This window comes from Lethenteron reissneri, chromosome 64 (assembly GCF_015708825.2).
Source record: "Lethenteron reissneri isolate LAM-NWPU_2019-01 chromosome 64, ASM1570882v1, whole genome shotgun sequence".
Taxonomy (NCBI): Eukaryota; Metazoa; Chordata; class Hyperoartia; order Petromyzontiformes; family Petromyzontidae; genus Lethenteron; species Lethenteron reissneri.
Window position 1 is genome coordinate 339072 of NC_083842.1, and position 23867 is coordinate 362938.

Sequence of the window (23867 nt, forward strand, 5' to 3'; positions counted from 1 at the left end):
ATACACGACTTCAATAATCCGTGGTGATCTGGTGAGACCAAGCATTCTGTAATCTACATCACCCTGTGGAGGCGAGTCCCATAAACTGCAGCAACGTGATTCTCTCTCTCTGCTGTGTCATAATTATTTCTCTACAGCTCCATGACTCTCTCTGCAGCTCCACGATTCTCTCCGCAGCTCAGTAATACTCTCTGGAACTTCGTAATTAAAAACTTCACAGAGTTTACATTGCAAGGCAGCCAGTAACTTCTCTGCTATGTGGGGTGCTTTCAAGAAAATAAAACTGATATTGTTATTAAATGATATTAAAGCTTATTCTTTGGGTCGTTAGGTAAAGTCACGTAGATAGAACAATGAAATAATTAAAAGAAAGTGAATAAAAAATAATACAAATATCACGACATTTCGATCGCAACACAAGCAATCGTCATCAGGTGAAAAAAGGGGGAAAGCTGCTGAGGCAGGCTGTTTTAAAGGTTTTAAATGGGTGTAGCCCAAGGGTCATAAACGAAGTGGGCGGTGCTAGTGATGCTAGCCCTCTCCCGTCCCTGCACGCCACAAACCCTCCCCCTCTCACCCCGGTGCTAGCCCCCTCCCGTCCCGGCACGCCACAAACCCTCCTCCCACTCCCCTGTGAATACCCACAGCCAAACTCCTCCTACCCCCTGTCCGTGCCTATATAAAGCCACAACAGCAGATATTTTTTTCACACCTGAAGACGGACGCTTGTATTGCGACCGAAACGTCGTGTTTTATTTTATTTTATTATTTTTTCTCTCTTCGTGACTTTACCGAAAGAACCAGAGAGTACCGGTGTAACTATCAGCTGCAACTGAATATCAACAGGCATATGCATACATCGTCTTCATAAATTGAAAATGAATGACCAACCACAGTGCGACTGTGGCCATGCAATCCAAACTATGGACCATATAGTCAACCATAGTCTACACTCATTCATTGCAGGAATAGTAAAACTGCACAAAATCTCTCTCCGTGGGTCTCTGTCTCTCTCGCTCTGAAGCCATCTCATAGCTATCAGTCCTCAACATTCACATTTTGCTGCTCAACAAGCTGGCATTAGCAAGAATGTGTGCATTTGGGTCTATCTGCAAGCCTGTGGAGCTCTATCACAGACTTACACAGAGACCCGCAGAATCACAGGATCTCAGTGGGGCTGGCTAAGTGTCTTTGACCTCTTCGCCTCCTCAGTTACAACGGTAGAACATACTTTCAAGATTGTGTTTTTATTCACTCACCTCTATGCTCCACTCTCAAGTATCTACTGAGATCTACGCTGGCAGTGAAGTTGACGCCACACTCCAAGCACCGATGCTGACCCTCATTACACTCCCCACCCTCTCCACCCCCACCATCCTCACCACCCTCTCCATCCTCCCTACCCTCACCATCCTCACCACCCTCTCCATCCTCCCCACCCTCACCATCTTCACCACCCTCTCCATCCTCCCCACCCTCACCCCGCTCTTCACCAGTCTTCTCAGTAACATCATCTGCAACAGCTGCAGTGGTGGCTGTGATGGTGGTGCTGGCGATGCCACCTGTGTAGAAAATGATGCACTACATTCAAAGATGGCGGTGATAGTGATGGTGGTGATGATGGTGTTGGTGATCGTGGTGATAAGAGGTAGAGTAGCGGTTAACACGTTTCGCTACAAACCCGGTGACCCGAGTCCGATTCCCCCTCATGGCCAACATCGACGACGAAAATCTGAACCAGTCCCGGGCCTCCTCTAGATCAACTCAGCCTCAAATGAGTACCTGGTGCAGTGTATAAACATCGGCACTTGGGGTCAAAGGCAGCCAGGCATGGTGCTGGCCACAGCCACCCACCCCCTTGTGTACCGTACCGACCTTCATAGGTGCTTGCTAACTTGCCTCAACAGCCTGTTAAGGGTATACGGGGGGTTTTGGTAATGAAGGTGGTGATGGTGTTGGTGGTATTGATGGTGGTAGTGAGGGTAGGGAGTAGTGTAATGGTGAGCGTGCTACGATACGAACTCGGCGAACCGAATTCGATTCCTGCTCATGGTCAACATCAGTGACGATTATCTAAATCGGTCCTGGGCCTCCCCCTAGTCGACGAGTGGTGATGGTATAAACATCGCCACTAGGAAGACATAGGCAGCCGTAGTGATCATGTTTGTGATCCTGGTCATAGTGATGGTGGTAATAGTGATTGTGGTGTTGATGATTGTGGTGGGTGTGATGTTGGTGGTGTTGGTTAAAACCCCCACCTCAGTGGTTGCCACTAAGTAACGCTGTGGTGGCTGTGGTAAATGCAATATTGGACAGACGGGATGTAACATTAGCATAAGACTTAAAGAGCACCAAAGGAAAATTAAATTATCTCAAACACAACTGTCAGCAGTGGCAGAACATGCTTGCCAACAAGGACACTCAATTTATTTTGATAACGTTGAAGTGTTATGCATAACTAATTATTACTGGCCAAGACTAATTAAAGAATCCATAGAAATTGAGAAAAATACAAATAATTGTAACCTCTCTGACAGCTGCAGACTTAGCGCAGCCTGGAAACGTATTCATCTTGATTTGAAGCTTTCGTGACTGCAGGAATCCATACTCTTTGGTTCTTTCGGTAAAGTCATGTAGGTAGAAAATAATAGATCACGACGTTTCGATTGCAACACAAGCAACTGTCATCCGGTGAGGCCAACCCTGCCGTGTTGAAAGAACCAAAGAGTCTGGAAGCGTATTATTAAGTAATACACTATACATATTGCAATTCCTTATAAAGGAGTCACATGCTAATTGGCCGAGTACTGATCTATGATATAATTTCAATACCCCCCCCCACCTCCGTCTCTGATCTGGAAACCTGATGGGGTTCAACAATGATGACGTCATCCTGCACTATTTAAGACTGGAAGCAGGTGGATATCTTTACTATTCTGGCAAATCGCCCAAAGATGCTGGATGTAATTACCAGCGAAACATCATACTCAAATTCTAAATGGTATGGATTCACTCTTCAAACACACTGGTGGGCTGAAGAAATAACTAATTGGCGTTTTGTTAACATGACACATTTTTTACTGATTTGCCGTGTCGGATGGTGGAGGGTTGTGACACATTTATAATTACTCGATCTAATCCAAAAACTTTTATTATGAGTGATGTTATATGATTGGTTCTTTCGGTAAAGTCACGTAGAAGGGAAATAATAAAATAATACAATTATAAAAAATACAAATTATCACGACGTGTCGACTGCAATACAACAATCAGCATCAGGTGTGAAATCCACAGCAAGAACATTTTCTTGCTGTGGATTTCACAAAAAAGAAAATGTTCTTGCTGTGGATTTCATACTTGATGATGATTGCTTATGTTGCAGTCGAAACGTCGTGATCATTTTTGTGTTATATTTTTATTATTTTATTATTTCCCTTCTACGTGGCTTACCCGAAAGAACCAAGAATATGAATCCCTGCAGTCACGAAAGCTTTAAATCAAAATGTATGAGTGATGTTGTTAGTGGTAGTGAGGGTGATGTTGACTGGTGGCTATGTATTGGTAGTAGCAGTGGTATCATGACACTAACTTTTCCTTTGCCGGTTCACCACCAAAGCCTTTCGTGGTGGCCCGGATTGCCTTTTCACCATCACCACCACTTCCTTGCACTACTGCCTTCATTGCATGTTTCCTAACATTCAACCCACACGTCCCACACGCCGCTGCGGGAAACGTCTGCCTTTGATGCTGTTTGCGCGCTAGCCCCCTCCTGCCACTTCTCCTCCCGCACTCAATGCATGGTCGCAACTTCAGCTCTGACCAACGGGAGCAGAGAGAGTGGGGCGGTGGCATCAGTGCTGGTGATTCAGTGTAGCAACAGCATCGTCAGTGGCAGCAGAATCATCAGCAGCAATACACGACTTCAATAATCCGTGGTGATCTGGTGAGACCAAGCATTCTGTAATCTACATCACCCTGTGGAGGCGAGTCCCATAAACTGCAGCAACGTGATTCTCTCTCTCTGCTGTGTCATAATTATTTCTCTACAGCTCCATGACTCTCTCTGCAGCTCCACGATTCTCTCCGCAGCTCAGTAATACTCTCTGGAACTTCGTAATTAAAAACTTCACAGAGTTTACATTGCAAGGCAGCCAGTAACTTCTCTGCTATGTGGGGTGCTTTCAAGAAAATAAAACTGATATTGTTATTAAATGATATTAAAGCTTATTCTTTGGGTCGTTAGGTAAAGTCACGTAGATAGAACAATGAAATAATTAAAAGAAAGTGAATAAAAAATAATACAAATATCACGACATTTCGATCGCAACACAAGCAATCGTCATCAGGTGAAAAAAGGGGGAAAGCTGCTGAGGCAGGCTGTTTTAAAGGTTTTAAATGGGTGTAGCCCAAGGGTCATAAACGAAGTGGGCGGTGCTAGTGATGTTAAAGTGAGAGAGATTAGCATGTCAATGTAAACGGCGGCTGCGTAAACGAAGTGGACGGGGCTAGTTATGTTAAAGTAAGAGAAATTAGCATGTCAAGGTAAACAGTGGCTTTGTTAGTGTGAAACTGTTAATGTAAAATCAGAGAGTCGAAAATAACTGCTAACATCGGAAGGTAAGATGGAAACATCACAGCCAGTTATGACTTAAACTGGTTAATAACGTCCTTCCAATGATTGCTCAGTTTGTACCATCTTCTCGGTTGAAATTGTATTATTTTATTGTTCTATCTACGTGACTTTACCGAAAGACCCAAATAATATGAATTCCAGCAGTTACGAAAGCTTAAAGTCAAGATATATTAAAGCTGATAGAAAAATTATAAAATTCGAATGACATTATAATTGTATTAATCTGCAGGTGGTGGTGATGCAGTGTGCCGAGGATTACGGGGGAATCAGCTGAAATAATTTTGCAAATTTCAGGGTCAATGTTGCCGCAGATCATAGGAGAAGTCGTAAACAATGGATAATCCACGGATTTGCGTTTCACCAGAGCACAGATTATAGGTGCGTGGACTACTGGAGACTGGATTACTGGAGCACACATGATCAAAGCACAGGTTACCAGATTTTGGACTCCTGGAGCAAGGATTAACAGAGTTTAGAATACCAGAGTGCAAATTTTCAGACCATGGATCACTGGTGCACACATTACTACAGCATGGACTAGTTGAGCAAGGACTACTTGAGCATGTGTGATGCCGCCGCCGCGAAGCAGCTCTGCGGGCGCCCCATCTACGACCTCGCCACCACCAAGCGACGGGCCCGACACTGCTTCCCCCTCACCCCCCCCCCCCCCCCACATAAACACACCCTCACACATTTCCCCCACATAGAGCTCCGAGGGGAGGTCACCTGGCCGACAGGTTTTCACCAAGAAGCCCTCTCATAGGGATAATCTTTACGGTTTCCTGCGGCCAGGGAATTGTGCAATCTCCCCCGATGCTAACTCGTACCGCGGCGCTGTGACTTGGGTTGAGATTACATGGTCACGGTGGGGCTGCCCAGCCACCGCGGTTAACACACACACCCCACATACGGATCGGCAGGCAGGTAGGGGGGCGGAGCCACGAACGGCGGGAAACCAGGGTGGGCGTCTGATTGGCAGGACGAATGTACTTGTGCATGGCCGCCAGCGCAGCAGCCAGCGGCGGTCCCTTTGGTATGGAAACCGGGATGTGGACAGCGCTGAGAGCGCCGAATGCTGTAGGACAGACGAGCAATCTGATTGGCCGGGAAGGCCATCGGATCAGCGACGGCTTTTCTTTGATGTGGGTAACAATAAAAAGGGGACGCAGAAAGGGGAAAAGGGCTCTTGCTCCTCAAGTCAGCCATCGGGACGCTCTCCAGTTCGGCCACTCGCAATCATTGAAGACTTGGTTAATCAAGAACTGAATGCTGGGGTACCCCACCTGATGAGACACTGCTTAACCAATACATACTTCACCTGGAATGGAACTTTCTACAAGCAAACTGAGGGCACCCCAATGGGCTCCCCCCTATCTCCGGTTGTAGCCAACATCTTCATGGAGAAATTTGAGACTGACGCCATCCAGACTGCCACTCTACACCCGACCTTATGGAAGAGGTACGTAGACGACACCTTTGTCATCTGGCCACATGGCCGGCCTGCTCTAGACCAATTCTCGACCACATCAATTCCATACACCCAGCCATCAGATTCACCATGGAAGTCGAAAAAGATGGCAAGCTACCCTTTTTGGATGTCCTAATTAAAAGGAGACCTGATGGTTCAATGAGCCACTCTGTCTACAGGAAAGCCACCCATACGGATGCTTACCTAAAACCGGATTCCCACCACCATCCATCCCAGAAGAATTCCCTCATCAAGACTCTATACCATAGAGCCCAATGCATCTCCGACCAGGAACACATTTCCAGTGAACTCAAACACTTACGCCAAGCTCTTAAGGCTAATGGTTACTCCGACTACACAATCCGCAAAGCCATCACTCCAACCATCAAGAAGGATCCTGTTGAGGAGCCTTTCAAGACCATCACCTTACCCTACATTGCTGGAGTCACAAAAAAGATCTCCATAATCCTGATTAAACACAAGATCTAGGTCCGATTCAACACAGTACATAAAATCCGTGATCTGGTCCCGTCTGTAAAAGATGTGGTTCCAGACATACAGTACCCTGGCGTCTACAAACTAAGTTTCCTCTGTGGTAGCAGTTACATTGGAGAAACCAAACGACATGTCTCGGACCGCATCCGTGAACATAAAGCAGACCTGAAACACGGTAGGACAAACACCTCAGCCATGGCAGATCACTGTTACAATTCAGTGGGCTCACATGACATTGACTTCTCCAAGACAGAGGTTCTCTGCAAGCCATCTGGCTTTCATGAAAGATTCGTTCATGAGGCGATCCACATATACAAACACAGAGACAATTTCAACCGAGAAGATGGATTCTGGCTTAGCAATCATTGGAAGGACGTAATAAACCATTTCGGATCTTAACTGATTGTGTTCACGTTTACGGTGACTCTCAGACCGCGTTCCACTCACTGGCATTGTATTCTCCGCAGGGAATGGATTCTTTGCTCTGCTACTCTCCCATTCTCATATTTCGTTGCTGCCTCTTAGTATCTTTCACACGACGGTCAATGGTACAGTGTATAATAACAAATAGTATAACATTTATATGCTTAATACAATGTACAAAGTAATATATAGTATCGTAATTGTATAGTGAATACATAGCAGTGTGATATACATTAGGGTGGGTAGAATAATACATAGTGTAATATAACAATGTATAAGGTATAGGGTGGTGTATAGTAATACAGTATATAATTTAATGTTGGGTTTGTCTATGGCAGCATATAGTACGGGGCAGACCTGTTTGATGTAAGGGAAAAAAGTTTAGCTGGAAGCATATTATATTTTTTGCGACATAGAATTGTAATGTATTACTTACTGTTAGTAGCTCAGCTTATTGGAGAGTATATTTAGTATACTGATGATACTATGAAGTTTATACTTTAGTTTTTTACGTGGTTGCTTGGTTGCTGCAGCTGCATACTATTCACATTCCTTCCCTTTGTTGGTGCTGCCCCTGCCCCCTCCCTTTGATGCTGCTAATCCTGCATAATGCATGGGCATAATATGACTTTGAAAACCCCCCGCCCACCTCCCACGCATTTCACAATTAGCACTATTCGCATTCCTGCATTTACCATAAATATGCTAAATTCCTCTTCAAATGCAAATTATTTTGTCAAGGCTCTCTTCCTCCTCCCTCACAGCTTAAATAGACACTCCAAGCCTAAGACGTGTCATTTAGACTCTGTCTTATCGACAGACATGTTCTTCACCTGAGGACGGCTGCTTGCGTTGTGGCCGAAACGTCGTGAGAATTATTTTTTTATGTTTTATTTTTATTATTTTATTACTTCCCTACTACGTGACTTTACAGAAAGAACCAAGAAGATGAATCCCTGCAGTCACGAAAGCTTTAAATCGAAATGTTTCTAAATGTGGAGGGAAAAACACATGACCATGGGGAGAGAGACACTCAAGCTCCTAATTACAGCAGGCGTCAGGGTTGAGATCGAACCCACGACCTCCTCTACAGCAGGCGATGTAGTTAACATCTCCGAGCCACCGCGGCGCCCAGAAAGACGCGAAGCCACATGCTCTCGGGCTCTCACCCGTGTCCCCCTCTTCTCTCTTGACAGAGCCACCCCACTGCAAGTGGAGCGAATCTTCCTTCTCCCCCCGCCCCTTCCTCCTCCTCCTTGATGCAGAAACCCGGAGCCCTACGGGGCACGCGCAGCATGCCGTCTCTCCCCTAGGTCCTATCAGCCTTAACCGAGCACCTTTCGCAGAGAACATCAGCAAACAGGGGAAAGAAAGGTGTAAGTGCCTAGCCTTCGTGACTACGACCTTCACAAGTCTTAGTGGGCTAAAACAAGAGGGACATTTTTTTTTACTTTCTGTGTACGTGTGTGTGGGTATGTTTGTGTGTACGTGGGAGAGTATGTAAGTACTGTATGCGAGTGTGTAAATATGCGAGTGTGTAAGTATGCGAGTGTGTGTACGTGTACGAGTATGTATATAGGGGGGAGTGGTGGCGTAGCGGTTAGCGCGCTGAGCTACGAGTACGATTATCACTTACGGCCACCAACACCAGTGACGATTATCTGAACCGGTTCTGGCCCTCCTTTAGATCGACTCAGCCTCAAATGAGGGCCTGGTGTGGTGTGTAAACATCATCACTGAGGAGACAAAGGCGGCCGGGCGTGGGGTTGACCACCCACCCCCTCGTGTGCTGTGCCAGCCTTCGTAGGTGCAACTCTCTAACAGCACTTTCCCCAACAGTCTGTTAAGGCTATACGGGGGATCTTTGTGTGTATGTGTGTGAGTGTACATCTTTGTGAGTGTATGTATATGTGTGTACGTGTGCATGTGTATTTGTGCGAGTGTGTATATGTGTGTAGGCCTGAGGTCTGGGTTGTTCTTCGTGCTTTCGGAGTCCCTGACTCGCTGCTCACAATCCTTAAGGACCTTCATGATGGTGGGCAGGCCCGGGTAAAATTACGTGGCCGGGAGTCGGAACCATTCCGTGTTCACTTTGGGATGCGCTAGGGATATTCTCTGGCTCCCACATTATTAAAAAAAATTCGACCATGTAGTTTGACAAGCCTTCCATAGCTGTACCGGAAGAATCTCCATCTGGTACAGATACAATGAGAGGCTTATCGATGCTCGGGTGCGGTCGAGGGATGGCTTCTTATTGGTAAACCATGTTATGTATGTTGGTGATTGCTGCTCAATTATAGGAGGAGTTGGAGGCGCTGTTCCTCGACCTGCAGCGTGTTACTAAGGCCCACCGAAACTAAGCACCTGCCTGGGTATTGTGCCATCAAACACTCCACTCCCTCAACTCCCCATTGGTGATGGGGCAGTTGTGGAGTGGAAATTTTTCCATACCTGGGTTGTGTGCTTATGACAGCAGAGGTCTCACTCCGAATAAATCTAGCGGTATTATCTTTTCATCGATTGCGTAACGCTGTGTGGAAGCTACCTGATCGGTCATTCCAAACGAAGCTCCGGGTCTTCTCGGCCACGGTCATGCCCTCTTTTCTTTCTGCTTGCAAAACGTGAACCCCCTGTAATGAAACATCTTCCGCTAGTTTGAAACATTCAGGCTGGCCTGCCTGCGATCTATCCTCGGGTTAACCAGGCTGGATTGTGTGAGCTCACAAATCTTTGAAAACTCTGGACAAAGTCCCATCGGTGAGCTCCCCCAGCAGGCAAGGCTGCATTGGCTGGGTCATGTAGCCTGCATGCCAGCCACCGCATGCCTAAACAGCTTTTGTTCAGCCACATAGAGGGGGCTAAATACATGGCACAGGCTGGAGAAGAGATGGAACGATGTGATACAAGAGGGCATGGAGCTGAGTGGATTTGCCGATGACTGTTACTCGCGGTGTCAAGATTGGTCTCTGTGGAGGAGGTTCGTGAAGGACGCTACTGGGCAGTTGAAGGCAGTCGCACTCCAGCAACAATGGAGGGCAGAGCAGCGACGCTCACAACAACGAGCGGAGCGCCGGGTGAAAAAAACGCAGCGAATTGGTACAGTGGTGGTCACAGGTGGTGCTTCGGCCAGTCTTCTCAGTCAGTCAACCCATGCCACCTGGGTCTGTCCCGTGATCTGACCTCCTGCCAGCAGGCGTTCGACACTTCCAGTGGCCTTAACGTGCACATAGCCTGGCACAAGAGCCGTAATGACGATACCACCATTTAGTGGCGAATGGCGGTTGTTGTATGTGTGAGTTTGTATATGTATGCGAGTATGTGCGAGGGCTGGTAACCAGAAGTCGCATCTGTATTTATACTACAGGAGGAATTAAATGAGCTATAAAGCTCTTTTCACATATGTCCGGTGGGGGCACGGGGTCAGAACGTTACAAAAACACGATTGGCGTGCAAAGTACAGGAAAGATAAAATAATTAATAAAAAATATATATCGACAAATAAAACGAAACTATGTTTATCTTAGATTTGGAGTTTTCGTGACTGCAGGGATCCATACTCTTTGGTTCTTTCGGTAAATTCACCGAGGTATCTTATTACCTGGTAAGGTCCACTGAGCTATTAGCTTAGTTGTCAGAAGCGATCTGCCCATTACAAATGATAGCGCAACATAGTTGCTTATCATCATGTGGAAATTTATAGCAGCAAAATAATCTGGACGCATGTTTCCAAATGTGGAGAAAAACATCCACACGACCACGGGGAAAACCATGTTACGTGTGAATGTACTGAGTGAATGCGTATTGAGTGAATGTGTTACGTGAATGCGTGATAAGTGAATGCGTGATGGGTGAATGTGTGATGGGTGAATGCGTGATGGCTGAATGTGTGATGAGTTAATGCGAGTTGTGTAAATGTGTGATGAGTGAATGTGTGATGAGTGAATGCGTGTTGAGTGAATGCGTGATGGGTGAATGCGTGATGAGTGAATGCGTGATGGGTGAATGCGTGATGGGTGAATGTGTGATGTGTTGTAAAAGTCACGAACCTGGCGACCCGAGTTCGATTCCCGCTCAGCGATTATCTGAGCCGGTCCTGGACTTCCCGCTGGGCAGACTCGCGCTTTGAATGTGTAGCCCTGGTGGCAGTGTAAAACAAATAGACAAAGAGACAAAGGCGGCCGGGCAGAGGGGGTGGCGGTGCTGGCCACCCACTCCCTCGTGCTGCCTTAATAGGCGCTCGCTAACAGCACTTTGCCCCAGCAGCCCCGTGTGGGCTTTGTCTTTGTGCGCGAGTTTTGTTAGGGGGTAAAGCGCTGTTAGCGAGCGCCTATTAAGACAGCACGAGGGTGTGGGTAGCCCAGCACCACCACGCCCGCCCGGCCGCCTTTATATGTCCCCCAGTGACGATGTTTACTGCAAACCGCCGCACCACGTGCTCATTTTAGGCCGAGACGGCCTAGGGGAGCGCCCAGGAACTGTTCAGATAATCGCGAGCACCGCTCGGTGTCTGGTGGTGGACGAGAGCGGGACTCGAACTCGGGGTTTGCTGGGAGCGGTTTGCGCACTCACCGCTCCCACTGCACTCGACGTAGACACACATGGAGACTGCGCGTGTGTGTTTATGTAGAGTGCAGATTTTATGGCCTTCCAAAGATCCACAAAGGAGGCACCCCGCTCCGTCCTATCGTCTCCACCATTAACTAACCCACCTACAAACTGGCCCGATTTATGTCTGAGACCCTGCTTCCTTTCAAAGGCAAGACCACCTCAGCTGTACTTAACTCAGCTCACTTGGTTTCTTTAATCAAGGACATCTCACTGTCTCCAGATTATTTACTTGTTAGTTTCTATGTAGTCTCCCTGTTCACCAAGGTACCTGTACCTGACACTATTGCAATCATTAAAGACTTGGTCCAACAGGGACTGAATCTGCCTTACCAACACTGGCTTTACCTGGAATGGTACATTCTACAAACAAAATGAGAGTACCCCATTGGGGTCTCCCTTATCGCCAGTGGTAGCGAATGTTTTCATGGAGAAATTTGAGACAGATGCCATTCAGACATCCACCCTACGTCCTTTCTTGTGGAAGAGATACGTAGATGACACGTTCGTCATCTGGCCACATGGCCTGCCAGCAATGAACCAATTTCTCAACCACACCAATTCCATATACCCATCGATCAAATTCGCCAAGGAAGTGAAAAAAGATGGCATGCTACCATTCCTGGATGTTTTGATCGAAAAGAGACCTGATGGCTATTTGGGACACTGTCTACAGGAAAGCTACCCACACGGATGCCTATCTAAAGCCTGACTCCCACCACCATCCAGCCCAGAAGAATTCCCTCATCAAAACACTGCACCATAGGACTCGTTGCATCTACCAGAATCACCTAGCCAGTGAGCTTGAGCACGTACACCAAGCCTTAAGATGAACAGATATTCTGACCGTACAATCCGCAAAGCTGTCTCTCCAGCCATGAGGAGACAACCATCTGTGGGATCCACCCAATATCATCACTTTTCCATACATAGGAGGGGTTACCAGAAAGATTTCCAAAATCTTAAACAAACACAAGATCCAGGTTCGTTTCAACACAGACACAAAATCCGTGATTTTATCCCATCTGTAAAGGATGTGATTCCTGATATGCAATACCCGGGTGTCTGCAAACTGAGTTGTGACTGTGGCAGCAGTTACATTGGGGAAACGAAACATGTCTCGGACCGCGTTCACGAACACCAGGCAGATCTGAAACACGGTACGACCAATACCTCTGCCGTTGCTGATCATTGTTTTAACACTGTGGGCTCACATGAAATTGACTTTTCCAAGACGAAGGTACTCTGCAACCCCACCGGCTTCAGAGATTTGTTCATGAAGCCATCCAGATATATAAACACAGACACAACTTCAACCGAAAAGATGGGTACAAGCTGAGCAATCATTGGAAGGACGTTATTAACTAAGTAAAGTCTTAACTGACTGTGATGTTTAAATCCTACCTGCCTATGTCAGCTGTTATTTCCGACTCTCTATGTGTCTTTCTCTCTCTCTGTGCATCTCTCTCCGATCTCTACTCCATTACTCCAGTGACCTGGGTGCTGCCGCGGGGTCCACTTCACTCCAGTGGCCCGGGTGTTGCCACGGGGTCCACTTTCTGCCCCGCCTCTCCCCCCCCTTCTCTCTTCCCCCCTGCAGCCGCTCTCTCTAGTGCTGCCGCAGTGGTCCACTTTACTCCAGTGACCCGGGTGCTGCCGCGGGGTCCACTTTCTGCCCCTCCTCCTCCCCCCTCCCCCGTTCTCTCTCCCCCCCTGCAGCCGATCTCTCAAATCTCTCCAAGTGCTGCCGCGGGGTCCACTTTCTGCCCTGCCCCCTCTCTCCCCCCCTACTTCAGCAGTTTTTTCTTGTTGTGGTTGTCCTACCTGATGACGATTGCTTGTGTTGCGATTGAAACGTCGTGATCGATTATTATTTTATTCTACCTACGTCACTTTACTGCCAGGCAACTCTTGCAGGTTTCAAATCCGGGGTAGAGAGGGGCCTCTTGTGCGTTCTCGAAAACCTACAGATTCGGAAAGAAGACTTGCCAATGCTTACAGGAAGGGTTCCCTCTTCTCATGCTGGCTCCTGGACAGGGCTATGGCCATCTTTCTGTTAGAGTTGCTGTTTGAGGTTTGAGCGTTTTGCTCCAGCACACTTTCCCTATGGCTCAAAGGCACCCCGGAGGAGGCTGCGACTTCCCCTGGGAAACCATCAGTGGACTGTGCGTGGTCGCATCCCCACCGGTGGGCCAGAGACTAGGCCCCAACAAGGCGTAGTCATTGCGAAACTAAAAACGATTAGCAAATTCTGGCAAATTGCCTGATGAAGCTGTTTGTTGTAATCACTAGCGAAATGTCACAGTACTCAAGTTGTAAATGTTGTAGTGGGTTTACTCTCCAACACTCTGGTGTGTTGATATAGTAACTAATTGGCACGTTTTGTTTACGTGACAAACCTTACTAGTTGGCTGTCAGGTGATGATGGATTAATGACACACTTATACTTACGTGATGTAACCCAACAAATGTTTTATTATGGATGGCGTAATGCGCACAGGGTTTGCAAACACCAGCTGCATTCATGTACGGGGCTGCAAACAGTGAGGTTAGGTCAGGACGGGCGGGTGCGAGCGTGGGGCCTGGAAGACCGCAGAGAGAGAGACGCCAGCAATTAAGGAAAGAGGCAGTGATTGGCTGGCTGCAAATGCAAACATGGGGTAGGCGCCATGGAAGCGAGAGATAGAGGCGATAAGGGGGGGAGCATGTGCAACTGACGCCGGGAGGATGCCGGCTTAGCGAGGACCACCTGAGGGCACTGAATGATGAGGGGGATATAAGGGAATGTGTGACGCAATGGGGGGAGTTGTTTGGAGATGAAGAAGTGAAGAGTCGACACAAGAGAAATCCGGGACCTCACCCTCCACACCTCGTCCTCCACAGCGGTGTTGGCTGAACCCCTGCTGGGGGCACGGGCGAGGTTGGAGGTGTAGGTGTCATAAGAGGCTAGCGGGGTGAGAGGCTAGCGGAATCCTTAGAGTGAGTGTGTTAGGCTAGCGGAGAATAGGCTAGCAGGAGATTCAGTAAAATGTTAGTGGAGTGAGAAGCCAGCAGAGTGTACAGTAAGAGGCTGGCGGAGGACAGACTAGCGAAGCCAGAGAGACAGCATCCATGACAGGCTAACAGAGTGTGGAGTAGCAGGCTAACGGAGCAAGAGAGGGAGAGTTCACGAGAAGAATACGTGTGGTGGAATGTGAGGAGCATCCGTGTGAAAGGCTTCGAATAAAGTGACATAGGAGAAAAAGAAGAAGTTTTCTGCGTGAATAACCACCACTACAGATGTATAAAATTGTCAACCATTCCAGTTTGCTGAAAAACTGAATTCATTGGTATATTTAGCCACATGGTAACTTGATTAAATTGGCTCCAAAGAAACTACGCATGCATCACATTCACTATCTTAGATTTATAAGCATACAAATTGCAAATATTGCACTCATGGACAGAGATGCGAGAGAAGTATCAACGCAGCAGTACACAGAGGAGACATCCGCGAGCAAGGTTTGGCTCAAGTAGATCGTTTCTTCAATAAAGGGAAGGAACTTGTCCAGTCTGGAGAAGACTCCCACCGTGGGCAGGGTCTCACAATGCGAATTCCAGCTTGCGAGCCCCGTCAGGTAAAAGTAGCCATCCTCTCCCAAGCACATCAGAGGCGGCGCCTGCAGATACTGAGGACAAAGTGCACGCAAGGGGCTTCACTTGAACTGCAGTTGAGGCCCTCCGTGGGCGTGAAGCCACGCGTCCTCATGTTTGGAATTTTTTTTTTACAAGCGCGACACCAAACACAACTGCACATGCCATTGAGGAAATAGGTCAGCAGCCAGTTTAAGAGGGTGAGCTACGGCCGTTGTGGTGCTTCTGGATGCCAACAGAGGCTTCAGAAGATTCTGTCAAACAGTCGTATTGTTGAATCGTGTACCTTGGATATGATGCCTATAAATCGTGTTATGAGACGGAAGACTCCAATGCAGAAGTAGGCATAAAAGTGTGAATAGAGAGGCATGCGCCAGGCTAGCACAAGATAGAGCAAGAGATGACATTTTAACTGTGCTGAAACCAGGCTGCTTTAGTTTTGGAGTGGCTATTGTGCCGGTCATCTTCAATAGCGTGCTCAAACAAAGTGACGTAGCTATCAGAAGTTAGTGACTCAGGGCACATGACATCTGCTCTAAAGACGAGGGTATAGCTGCAGACATAGGTTCTCGTCATCACCAAGTTTCTGTGGAGGCAAGAGTGAGGCTGAGAAGCAAAAACATGAGCGGTGCTGATGGGCACTTTGACACAGACCACGACCTTTCACCGGTGTCCGTTTAATGCTGCCACTGACAGTGGTAATAATTCACTCTCACTCTGTTCTTCCGAGTCTATTAATAACCGATAAAAAGCACTGCGATTATACGGGATAGGAATGAGGTCACTTGCATGCTATAGTAATGTCCAAAGCATTTCCACTACCCAATTGCAAAACGGTGGTGACTCAGGGTTTTATACGGAGCTGACGACGTTTAGGATAGGGCCGTGGTTTTGCTTGAGAGAGCAGCATGCCAGATCTCCCAATCGACTTCTACTGACATCCCCCAATTGGCACGACGCGTGCCACCCCACTTAGTGATTGCTCCCTCGTCCACCAGCCCCTCTTCATCCCCACACCACCCCGTCTCCACTAACAGAAGTCTGCGTGTGACAATGAAAGTGGCAGACACTCACGGTGTGCATGCAGCCATTGAAGTAGTACTCGTAGCTGGGCAAGCCGCACATCATGCGGCTGGTCAGAGCCTCGCCGTAGAATGCGGATGCACAGCTCGTCTGGTTCACGATGCGGACGAACATCTTTAAGTACGCTAAGAGAAACAATGGAAGATGGGGAGAGACGCCACACACTCTGTAGTTCGCCAACAGAGACGATGTATGTGTGTGTGCGTTGAACTTCTTTCACAACGTATGTCGCCAGCCATGCTAATCGGAGGTATGGGGTAAGGACAACAAACTAAACACAAAAAAAGGAGTCAGTTCTAAATAAATAAATAAATACTTATTGCCGATGTAAAAGTGCACAGCTCCCCGTGGCTTCCTAATATCAGAAGAAAAGTGTTCTAGACGGCCAGAAAAGCGAATCTGGAAGCGTGCAATGCGGTGACCGTCTTCGTTCTATGGTTAGCCATAAGCCATTGCGAGGATGACCGGAGTTCACGTGATGGTGGTTTATGCTCATTGACGAGATCAGTAAGGCATTATGCTTCATTTGTGGCAAGCACTTTGTGCGCAATGAGTGCAACCAAGTGGAGCTACACTTGTTGAACCGCATCGTCATGGCATCAGGTTCCATTCTGGCTGCACAGATGGTGGCATTGCCTCAGTGACGTTTTGATATCTGAGTCCAACCTGGGCACGCCTTCTTTACCCTGTTTGAATATTCTCAACATGAGTACTCGACGTTACGCGAACATTTTACCTTCCGTACTCCTCACCCAGATCGATGGTGTTCAAGTAACTGCTTTAAAATTGCAAAATTGTTGCTCGTGGCATTCAGTTGCTGTGTTTTAAGTAAAAAAAAAATTATTTTAATTCTTATTTTTATAGTTATTTGTCTATTCATTTTGATTCGTAAATATGTTTTTGTGTAGTTTTAATGTTAGGTTAGTAACGCTTAGTCTGTGCTACTCTCCAGTTGCGTGGGTGAAAAGTTGAGCTTGGTTTTGTCCAATGCGGGCCAGCTGGCTCCAACACCTAATAAATAAATAAGTTAATGAATCGGCACCGAGAAGACAAAAGCGTCGAATTTGCATGGGCAATTACCCCCAGTGTGCTGTGCCAGCCTTGATGAGCACAGAAGTAACAGAGACCGCTGGTCTTATGTAACGGCCACGGACGGTGCAAAAGAAGCTCAACATTCATACAGTCACAGGCACAGATGTTGTACTGGGCACATTCAGTCCGAGAGTGTGAATGCAGTACAGACGAATTGCACGGTTATCTAGTACGGTGCGAAAGAAGTTCAGCGTACATACATACAGGGAGGTTCACATTCATAAGCTGAGGCACACAGTGCTTTAACTACTTCTGGCCAAGATGTGGTGTGATACGAGCGGCATCAGACAGTGTCCTATGTGACAGACCATGGCTATAAAATGAATAGAAGTTGATTTCCCACTAATTAAATCCGATTGAGCTAAGCAGCTATTTTTTTCAAGGACGACTCAGCCAGCAGACAACATCAAATCACTCCAAAATTACTGATAAAAAAAAATAACATTCATATTGTAACATTTCATTCAGACTTCAACTTGAATAATGTTAATAACAGAATCAGTGTAAATGAGGTCAGAGATGGCCCTGTAGACGAAACTCGATGGCTCCACTTTTCCATTTCGAGATGTCTGCACGTTGCAGGGTGGTGGGTGTCCCATTCACCATCAAATCTCGGAATGTGCAAGCGTTTCAGCGTTCATTTTATTTAAATAGGCGTAGCAGCGCCATTATTTTTAAAGACATTGTTACTCATCACATCGGAATAGGAAAAGGTTAAATGTGTTTGATACAAATTGTTAGAAATTAACGGACAAATCAAACGCGCATCGCAGAAGATGCTGTGGCTCATAACTAGTTCAGAGGGACATCCTCAGCTCACGGGCAGCCAAATCAATCCACCCAACTTTTGGAAATCGCACGTAAAAATGTTTGAAAGCATTTGCGAGGAACCATCGAGACTCGCGCATGAGCATGCACTGTCCCTCGGGTAATGTTAAATTGGGGGGCAATCCCCCCCTTCCCCCGAAGGACGGCCACCGCTGTACTTATGTCGAAGGTGGGTTCGTCGTCGATGAAGCACATCTTCCCCGCCAGCGGCAGGTGCTGGATGGCCTCGGGCAGGCAGACCGGCATCAAGTGTTCGCTGAAGGACACCGGCTGATTCATCTGCACCAGCACGATGTCGTAGTCCAAGGAGCCCTCCTGAGACTTAGGGTGGAACACAATCCTGAAGATGTCCCTCGACTCGCGCGATTGCAAGAATTGGATGGACCGCTGCGTCGTGTTATCCCTGCGACAGACAACGAGTGAGCGAGGGGTTCGTTCGGTCGAGCAGCGCAGCCATGGTTCGCCAGCCGAGGGCAGTTTAACTCCACCGATGTAGATGTCGTCAGCATGTCACCCGTGTGCAGTGGTCGTCGCTAGAGGGCGGTGCGGGGCCCGGCAAAAGTCAGGTAAGGCCCACTGAGCTGTGTAGCTCTTTTCCAGAAGCGGCCTGGCCACCACAAATGATAGATTCAACAAAGTGGCTCATCACGTGCAAATTTATAGCCGCCAAATACTCTAAATGTGTCATGTTGATTCTAAATGTGGAGGGAAAAACTGGAAGACCCGGAGAAAACTCCACGTGACCACGGGGAGAGATATGCAAACACCAGATATACAGTAGGCATCAGGGTCGGGATCAAACCTACGACCTCCCGTATAGCAGGCGAGGTAGTTCACATCTCGTCACCACAGCGCCGAGACATGTTCACTCACGTGGGAAAGATTGCTTAAGCAACCTCGATGACCAAAATGGTGCGAGTCGCCATTCAACCATGAGCAGTATATTTACAAAGTGCTGGAGATTATTGTAATAGCAGTAGCGGTCGGCCCACTCGCCTTCAAACGCCACGAATGCCTATTATGTTTTAATTATCTTGATACTGCCTTATAAGGGTCTTTTAGATAACACATTCCTGCGGAGGGAGCTGGTAGGAACGTTGGGTTGCTCGGTCAATGGCCATCGGTCAACGGCGGCGTGGTGTATTCCGCAAATATGGCTGACTGTGAGGGTGGGCACAAGCCGGCGTGAGTAAGTTAAACGTTTATTTTTATAAGGGCACCACGGGGTGACCAGCCCCTCCCCACCCATCCCCACCCCTCCCACCCCCCACCTAGCCCCACCCAGCCCCACCCTCCCCACCCTCCCCACCCAGCCCCTCCCCACCCTCCCGACCCAGCTCCACCCTCCCCACCCAACCCTCCCCACCGGCCCCTCCCTCCCCACCCAGCCCCTCCCCACCCTCCCCTCTTCACCCAACCCCACCCCTCCCATGCACGACGGATACAATAATCCCCTGTGGGCTGGTGTAACCAGGAGGTTCCAACCAGTATAACTAACCCGAGCTGCGAATGCTGTAATATTTGCATTGTTGGCTTTTGGTATAATTCTCTCTGGTCTAACACCGGTGAGACAGGTCATAGAGGAGGTTGTTTCTGGTGAATCGGTGCAGGCCAATCAGTTTTAAGGACAATGCGTACATTGGTATCAATGATTGTTTGCATTGTCATTGTGCTGTTTACCTTTTGACGTAAACACCGGTGAAAAGAGGCCACAAAAAGGAGGCTGTCTCTGGTACTGGCCAATCAGTTTCAAAGACAATGAGCAGGCAGATGAGGGGAGGCAGCGTGTATGTCCCCCACCCCACCTGTATATATTTACACTGCTAAAGAGAATGTGCCTTGGTTCTGCTCCGTCGTGACTCTTGGACAGGGCAGCAGCTGCTGAGGAGGAGGAGGAGTAGAGCCGGCACGGATGGTACTCACATTGGACGGGAGAAGCAGTGAGCCGCCGTCAGGAGCCACCAGCTGTTGATCAGCGTGGCAAAGCAGTTAGTCACGTCGGAGTTGATGTAGGCCAGCCAAGGGTTTGCCGCGTTAATGGTCGCGATACCACAGACTGCAAAACAAAGACAAAAATCCCTCGTGTTGACTTAGCAGACTCAGTGGCGGCTCCTGCAAAATCTCTCAGGGGGGGCAAATGTCTGGATGATTGATAAGGATAAGGTCCACCCATGCAATGGATAAATTAACAGCTTAAGCATGTAAAGGCAACTTCACTTCTTTAATATTAATGAAAAATAAAGTGACTCTTACAATACATCTTGTTTGTTTCTATACTCACTATTAATACAATCCACTCAAGTTTATTTTATTAAAGATTCCACTAGGTGGCGACAAATTATATTGTTGGATGAAACGTGCTTACGTATGATGACGTAAGCACGTTAGGGCGAGCCCTCCCGGAAGCCATAGAGAATGCATTGGCGCGCCCCCCGTTCGAAAAAAAACATCTTTGAATGTAAGTCTATGGGGCCACTCGGGGCGATTCTCAGCCAGAGTGAAATCGCCCAAAAAGAGACGGTACTCCACAGAACGTGACATGACGCTGATTGGACTATATCCAGAGGCACAGTGACGGCTAGCGTGACTCTGTGGTTGAATGACATTGGTGGTGCGTCGCCCAATCGCCCTAATGAAAAAACCGCCCCTGAGCAGACTGTTGGGACAAGTGCTGTTAGCTTGCACCTATGAAGGCCGGTACGGCTTACCACGCCCTACCGCCTTTATCTCCCCAGGTGCGCTGTTAATACACCGCACCAGATACTGATTTGAGGCTGAGTCGACTTAAGGTGAGGCCCAGGACCGGTTCAGTTAATCGTCATCGGTGTCGGCCATGAGTGGGAGTCGAACTCGGGTGGCCGTGTTCAAAGCGCAACACGCTAACCGCTACACTACCGCTCTCCACAGACTGCACCACCAAAAGCGGATGCAGGCGGCGCGGTCACACATCAGCAAATCGCGTGGGAGACAGCGCAGCGACAAAAGCCGACGCCCCTTTGCAACTGAAGTCGACTATGAATCTGAATCAGTCTTCATACTGCAGGAGGAATCCGATGAGCTGTAAATATATTTTTCATAGATGTCCAGTAGGGGCACGGGGTCTGAACATTACAGAAACAAACACAATACAAACACACAATAGGTGTGCAAAGTATAGTAAAGGTAAACAAATCATAAAAAAAAGATTTCCAAATAAAACTAAACTATGTTTATATTACGAAGCAAAGCCCACTGAGCTATTAACTTATTTTCCAGAAGCGACCTGACTATCACAAATGATAGCTGAACGAAAAGACTCATCGTCACGTGAACATTGATAACGGCAGCAAAATACTGGTCGAGGAGGAATCCGATGGAGCTATGATGATCGGTTTCACAGATGTTCAGTAGGGGAGTGGTGCCACAGCCGCGGAGCAACTCCACCAACGTCGCCATCCACATTAACGCACACACACCCCCATGAAACACACCCACGCACCCACGTAGGGTCTCGATGGGGGGGGGGGGGGGTGCCTGACAACACGGGTTTTCATCCGAAGGGCTCCGAGCAGGGATGTCCCCCGGTTTCCCGTTGCCAGGAGATTGGCCGACCCCCCCCCCCCCCCAGGTCGGATTACATGGCGGCCCCCCTAAAATCAACTTTAAAAGTCATAGGGGCACATAGAGCTTTACAGGCTGGCCACGATGAAGCATACACAACAGGGTAGGTGGGGCCTTGAGGGCAAACACTCTACGGGCAGTGCAAACAGTGGGATGGGGGAAATCCCTGGGCGCCCTGGGAGGAGCGATTTAAGAGAGAGACACAGGGAATTACCTGTGAATCAGAGATGAGGAGCGCAGATACGGGAACAATGAAAAGGGGGGAGAGGGGGGAGGATGACGTCATGCCCCCCCCCCATAAAGGCCAGAGCGTTCAAAACTCGGCTGGTAAAGCGCTCAATTGGCCGCGCAGGATGACATGATGTTACCCGGGGATTAACGGGCTCTGAGAGGATAAGAGGGAAGGGAGAGAGCGAATTTAGAGGAGAGTTCTCCTGCGACCGTGGTGAATCCCAGCCACCCTCAGCGTCCGCGTGACGCCTGCCGGGTGTAGCTGTGAATCGTCGGCTGTCCAGCGTCCTCCCCAACCCCCACCGTGTCCATGTGACGCCGTGAGTGTGTCTGCGAGGTGGGTGATCGTTCAGTTGGTCGATTCAGCCCAGTTCGCCAATTAGACCTAGCCTGAGATAGGTGTGCATCGCGAAGGGTGGGAAATAAGAGGCTAGGCGCTACCCGTAGGGTGTTCGCCGGGGGCCATGAACAGGGGTTCACTATTCGCTTCGAGAATAAAACCTTAGTACAGATTGATGGTTGACGCGTTGTACGTGTGTGTGAACAGTGGGGGAACAGCGATTGGCGCACTGCTGTGTGTGGGTGATATAAATCAGTGTGTGTATGACGCGCGCGCATATTAAAATATTAACTTTCGCCCGCGCCAGCACGTGTACGTGCAAGAACCGCAGTATTAACGGCGAAAAACGCGCGTGAATCGCGTAGAGAAAATCAGTGGGTGGGTTTTGCGCGAGCGCAGATTAATTAATTAATATCCGAACAGCTGCAGAGCCTCTGTGGCTACCAGCGGGTTAATCAGTAACCACCCGTGGCCATTCGCCGTGTTGACACGACGGATTAGCCTCCAGCCCGCAGGGAGAGCGGACACACACGTATATTGTGCAATCAGCGCGGGCAGGTGGACCGCCGTGAGTGTAGACGTGCGTGTTGTGGAGTGAAGAGTGCCCATAGGGGCGCACGCGTAATAATCCCAGAGCGGTGGTGAGCCAGCAAGTGAGCGATGTCCCTCAAAGAGGGCGCTGGCGCGGGGAGGTCTGGCGAGAAGCGGCCGAGGAGGAGGGGGGAGTGGAGGAGATGGACGTCGCGCCCTGCCCACTCACGGGGAGCGGGGAGGTGGGCGTAATCCCCCACAGAGGCACGGGGTCAGCAAGTTACAACAACAAACACAATACACAAACAATTGCAGTGCTTCCTTTCACGGGCAAGTCCACCTCAGATGTGCTTAACTTGGCTCACTTGGTTTCTATAATCAAGGACATCTCATTGTCTCCGGATGCTTTGCTTGTCAGTTTCATTGTAGTCTCTCTGTTCACCAATGTACCTGTACTTGACACCATTGCAATCATTGAAGACTTGGTCCAACAAGGACTGAATCCAGATGCACCAACTTTGGTAAGGCACTGTCTTACCAACACATACTTTACCTGGAATGGTACATTCTACAAACAAAATGAGGGTACCCCAATGGGTTCTTCCTTATCGCCAGTGGTAGCGAATGTTTTCATGCAGAAATTTGAGACAGATGCTATCCAGACATCCACCCTACGTCCTTTCTTGTAGAAGAGATACATAGATGACACGTTCGTCATCTGGCCACATGACCTGCCAGCACTGAACGAAATTCTCAACCACATAAATTCCATACACCCATCTATCAAATTCACCATAGAAGTGGAAAAGGATGGCAAGCTACCATTCCTGGATGTTTTGATCGAGAAGAGACCTGATGGCTCGTTGGGACATTCGGTCTACAGGAAAGCCACCCACACGGATGCC

At 48.3% G+C, this 23867-nt stretch overlaps 1 protein-coding gene across 1 annotated transcript in view; it reads right to left on the reverse strand.

Moving 5' to 3' along the window:
* Positions 1-14076: 14076 nt before the first annotated feature.
* The window catches only part of LOC133359040 (transmembrane protease serine 9-like), a 38640-nt gene continuing 28849 nt past the window's right edge, over positions 14077-23867 (reverse strand). The window contains exons 6-9 of the mRNA XM_061577410.1: positions 20184-20316; positions 18419-18663; positions 16332-16465; positions 14077-15292 (exon numbers count right to left, since the gene is read on the reverse strand). Coding sequence (XP_061433394.1) covers positions 15020-15292; positions 16332-16465; positions 18419-18663; positions 20184-20316 — 785 coding nt within the window. The 3' untranslated portion in view covers positions 14077-15019. The remainder of the gene's footprint in view (positions 15293-16331; positions 16466-18418; positions 18664-20183; positions 20317-23867) is intronic.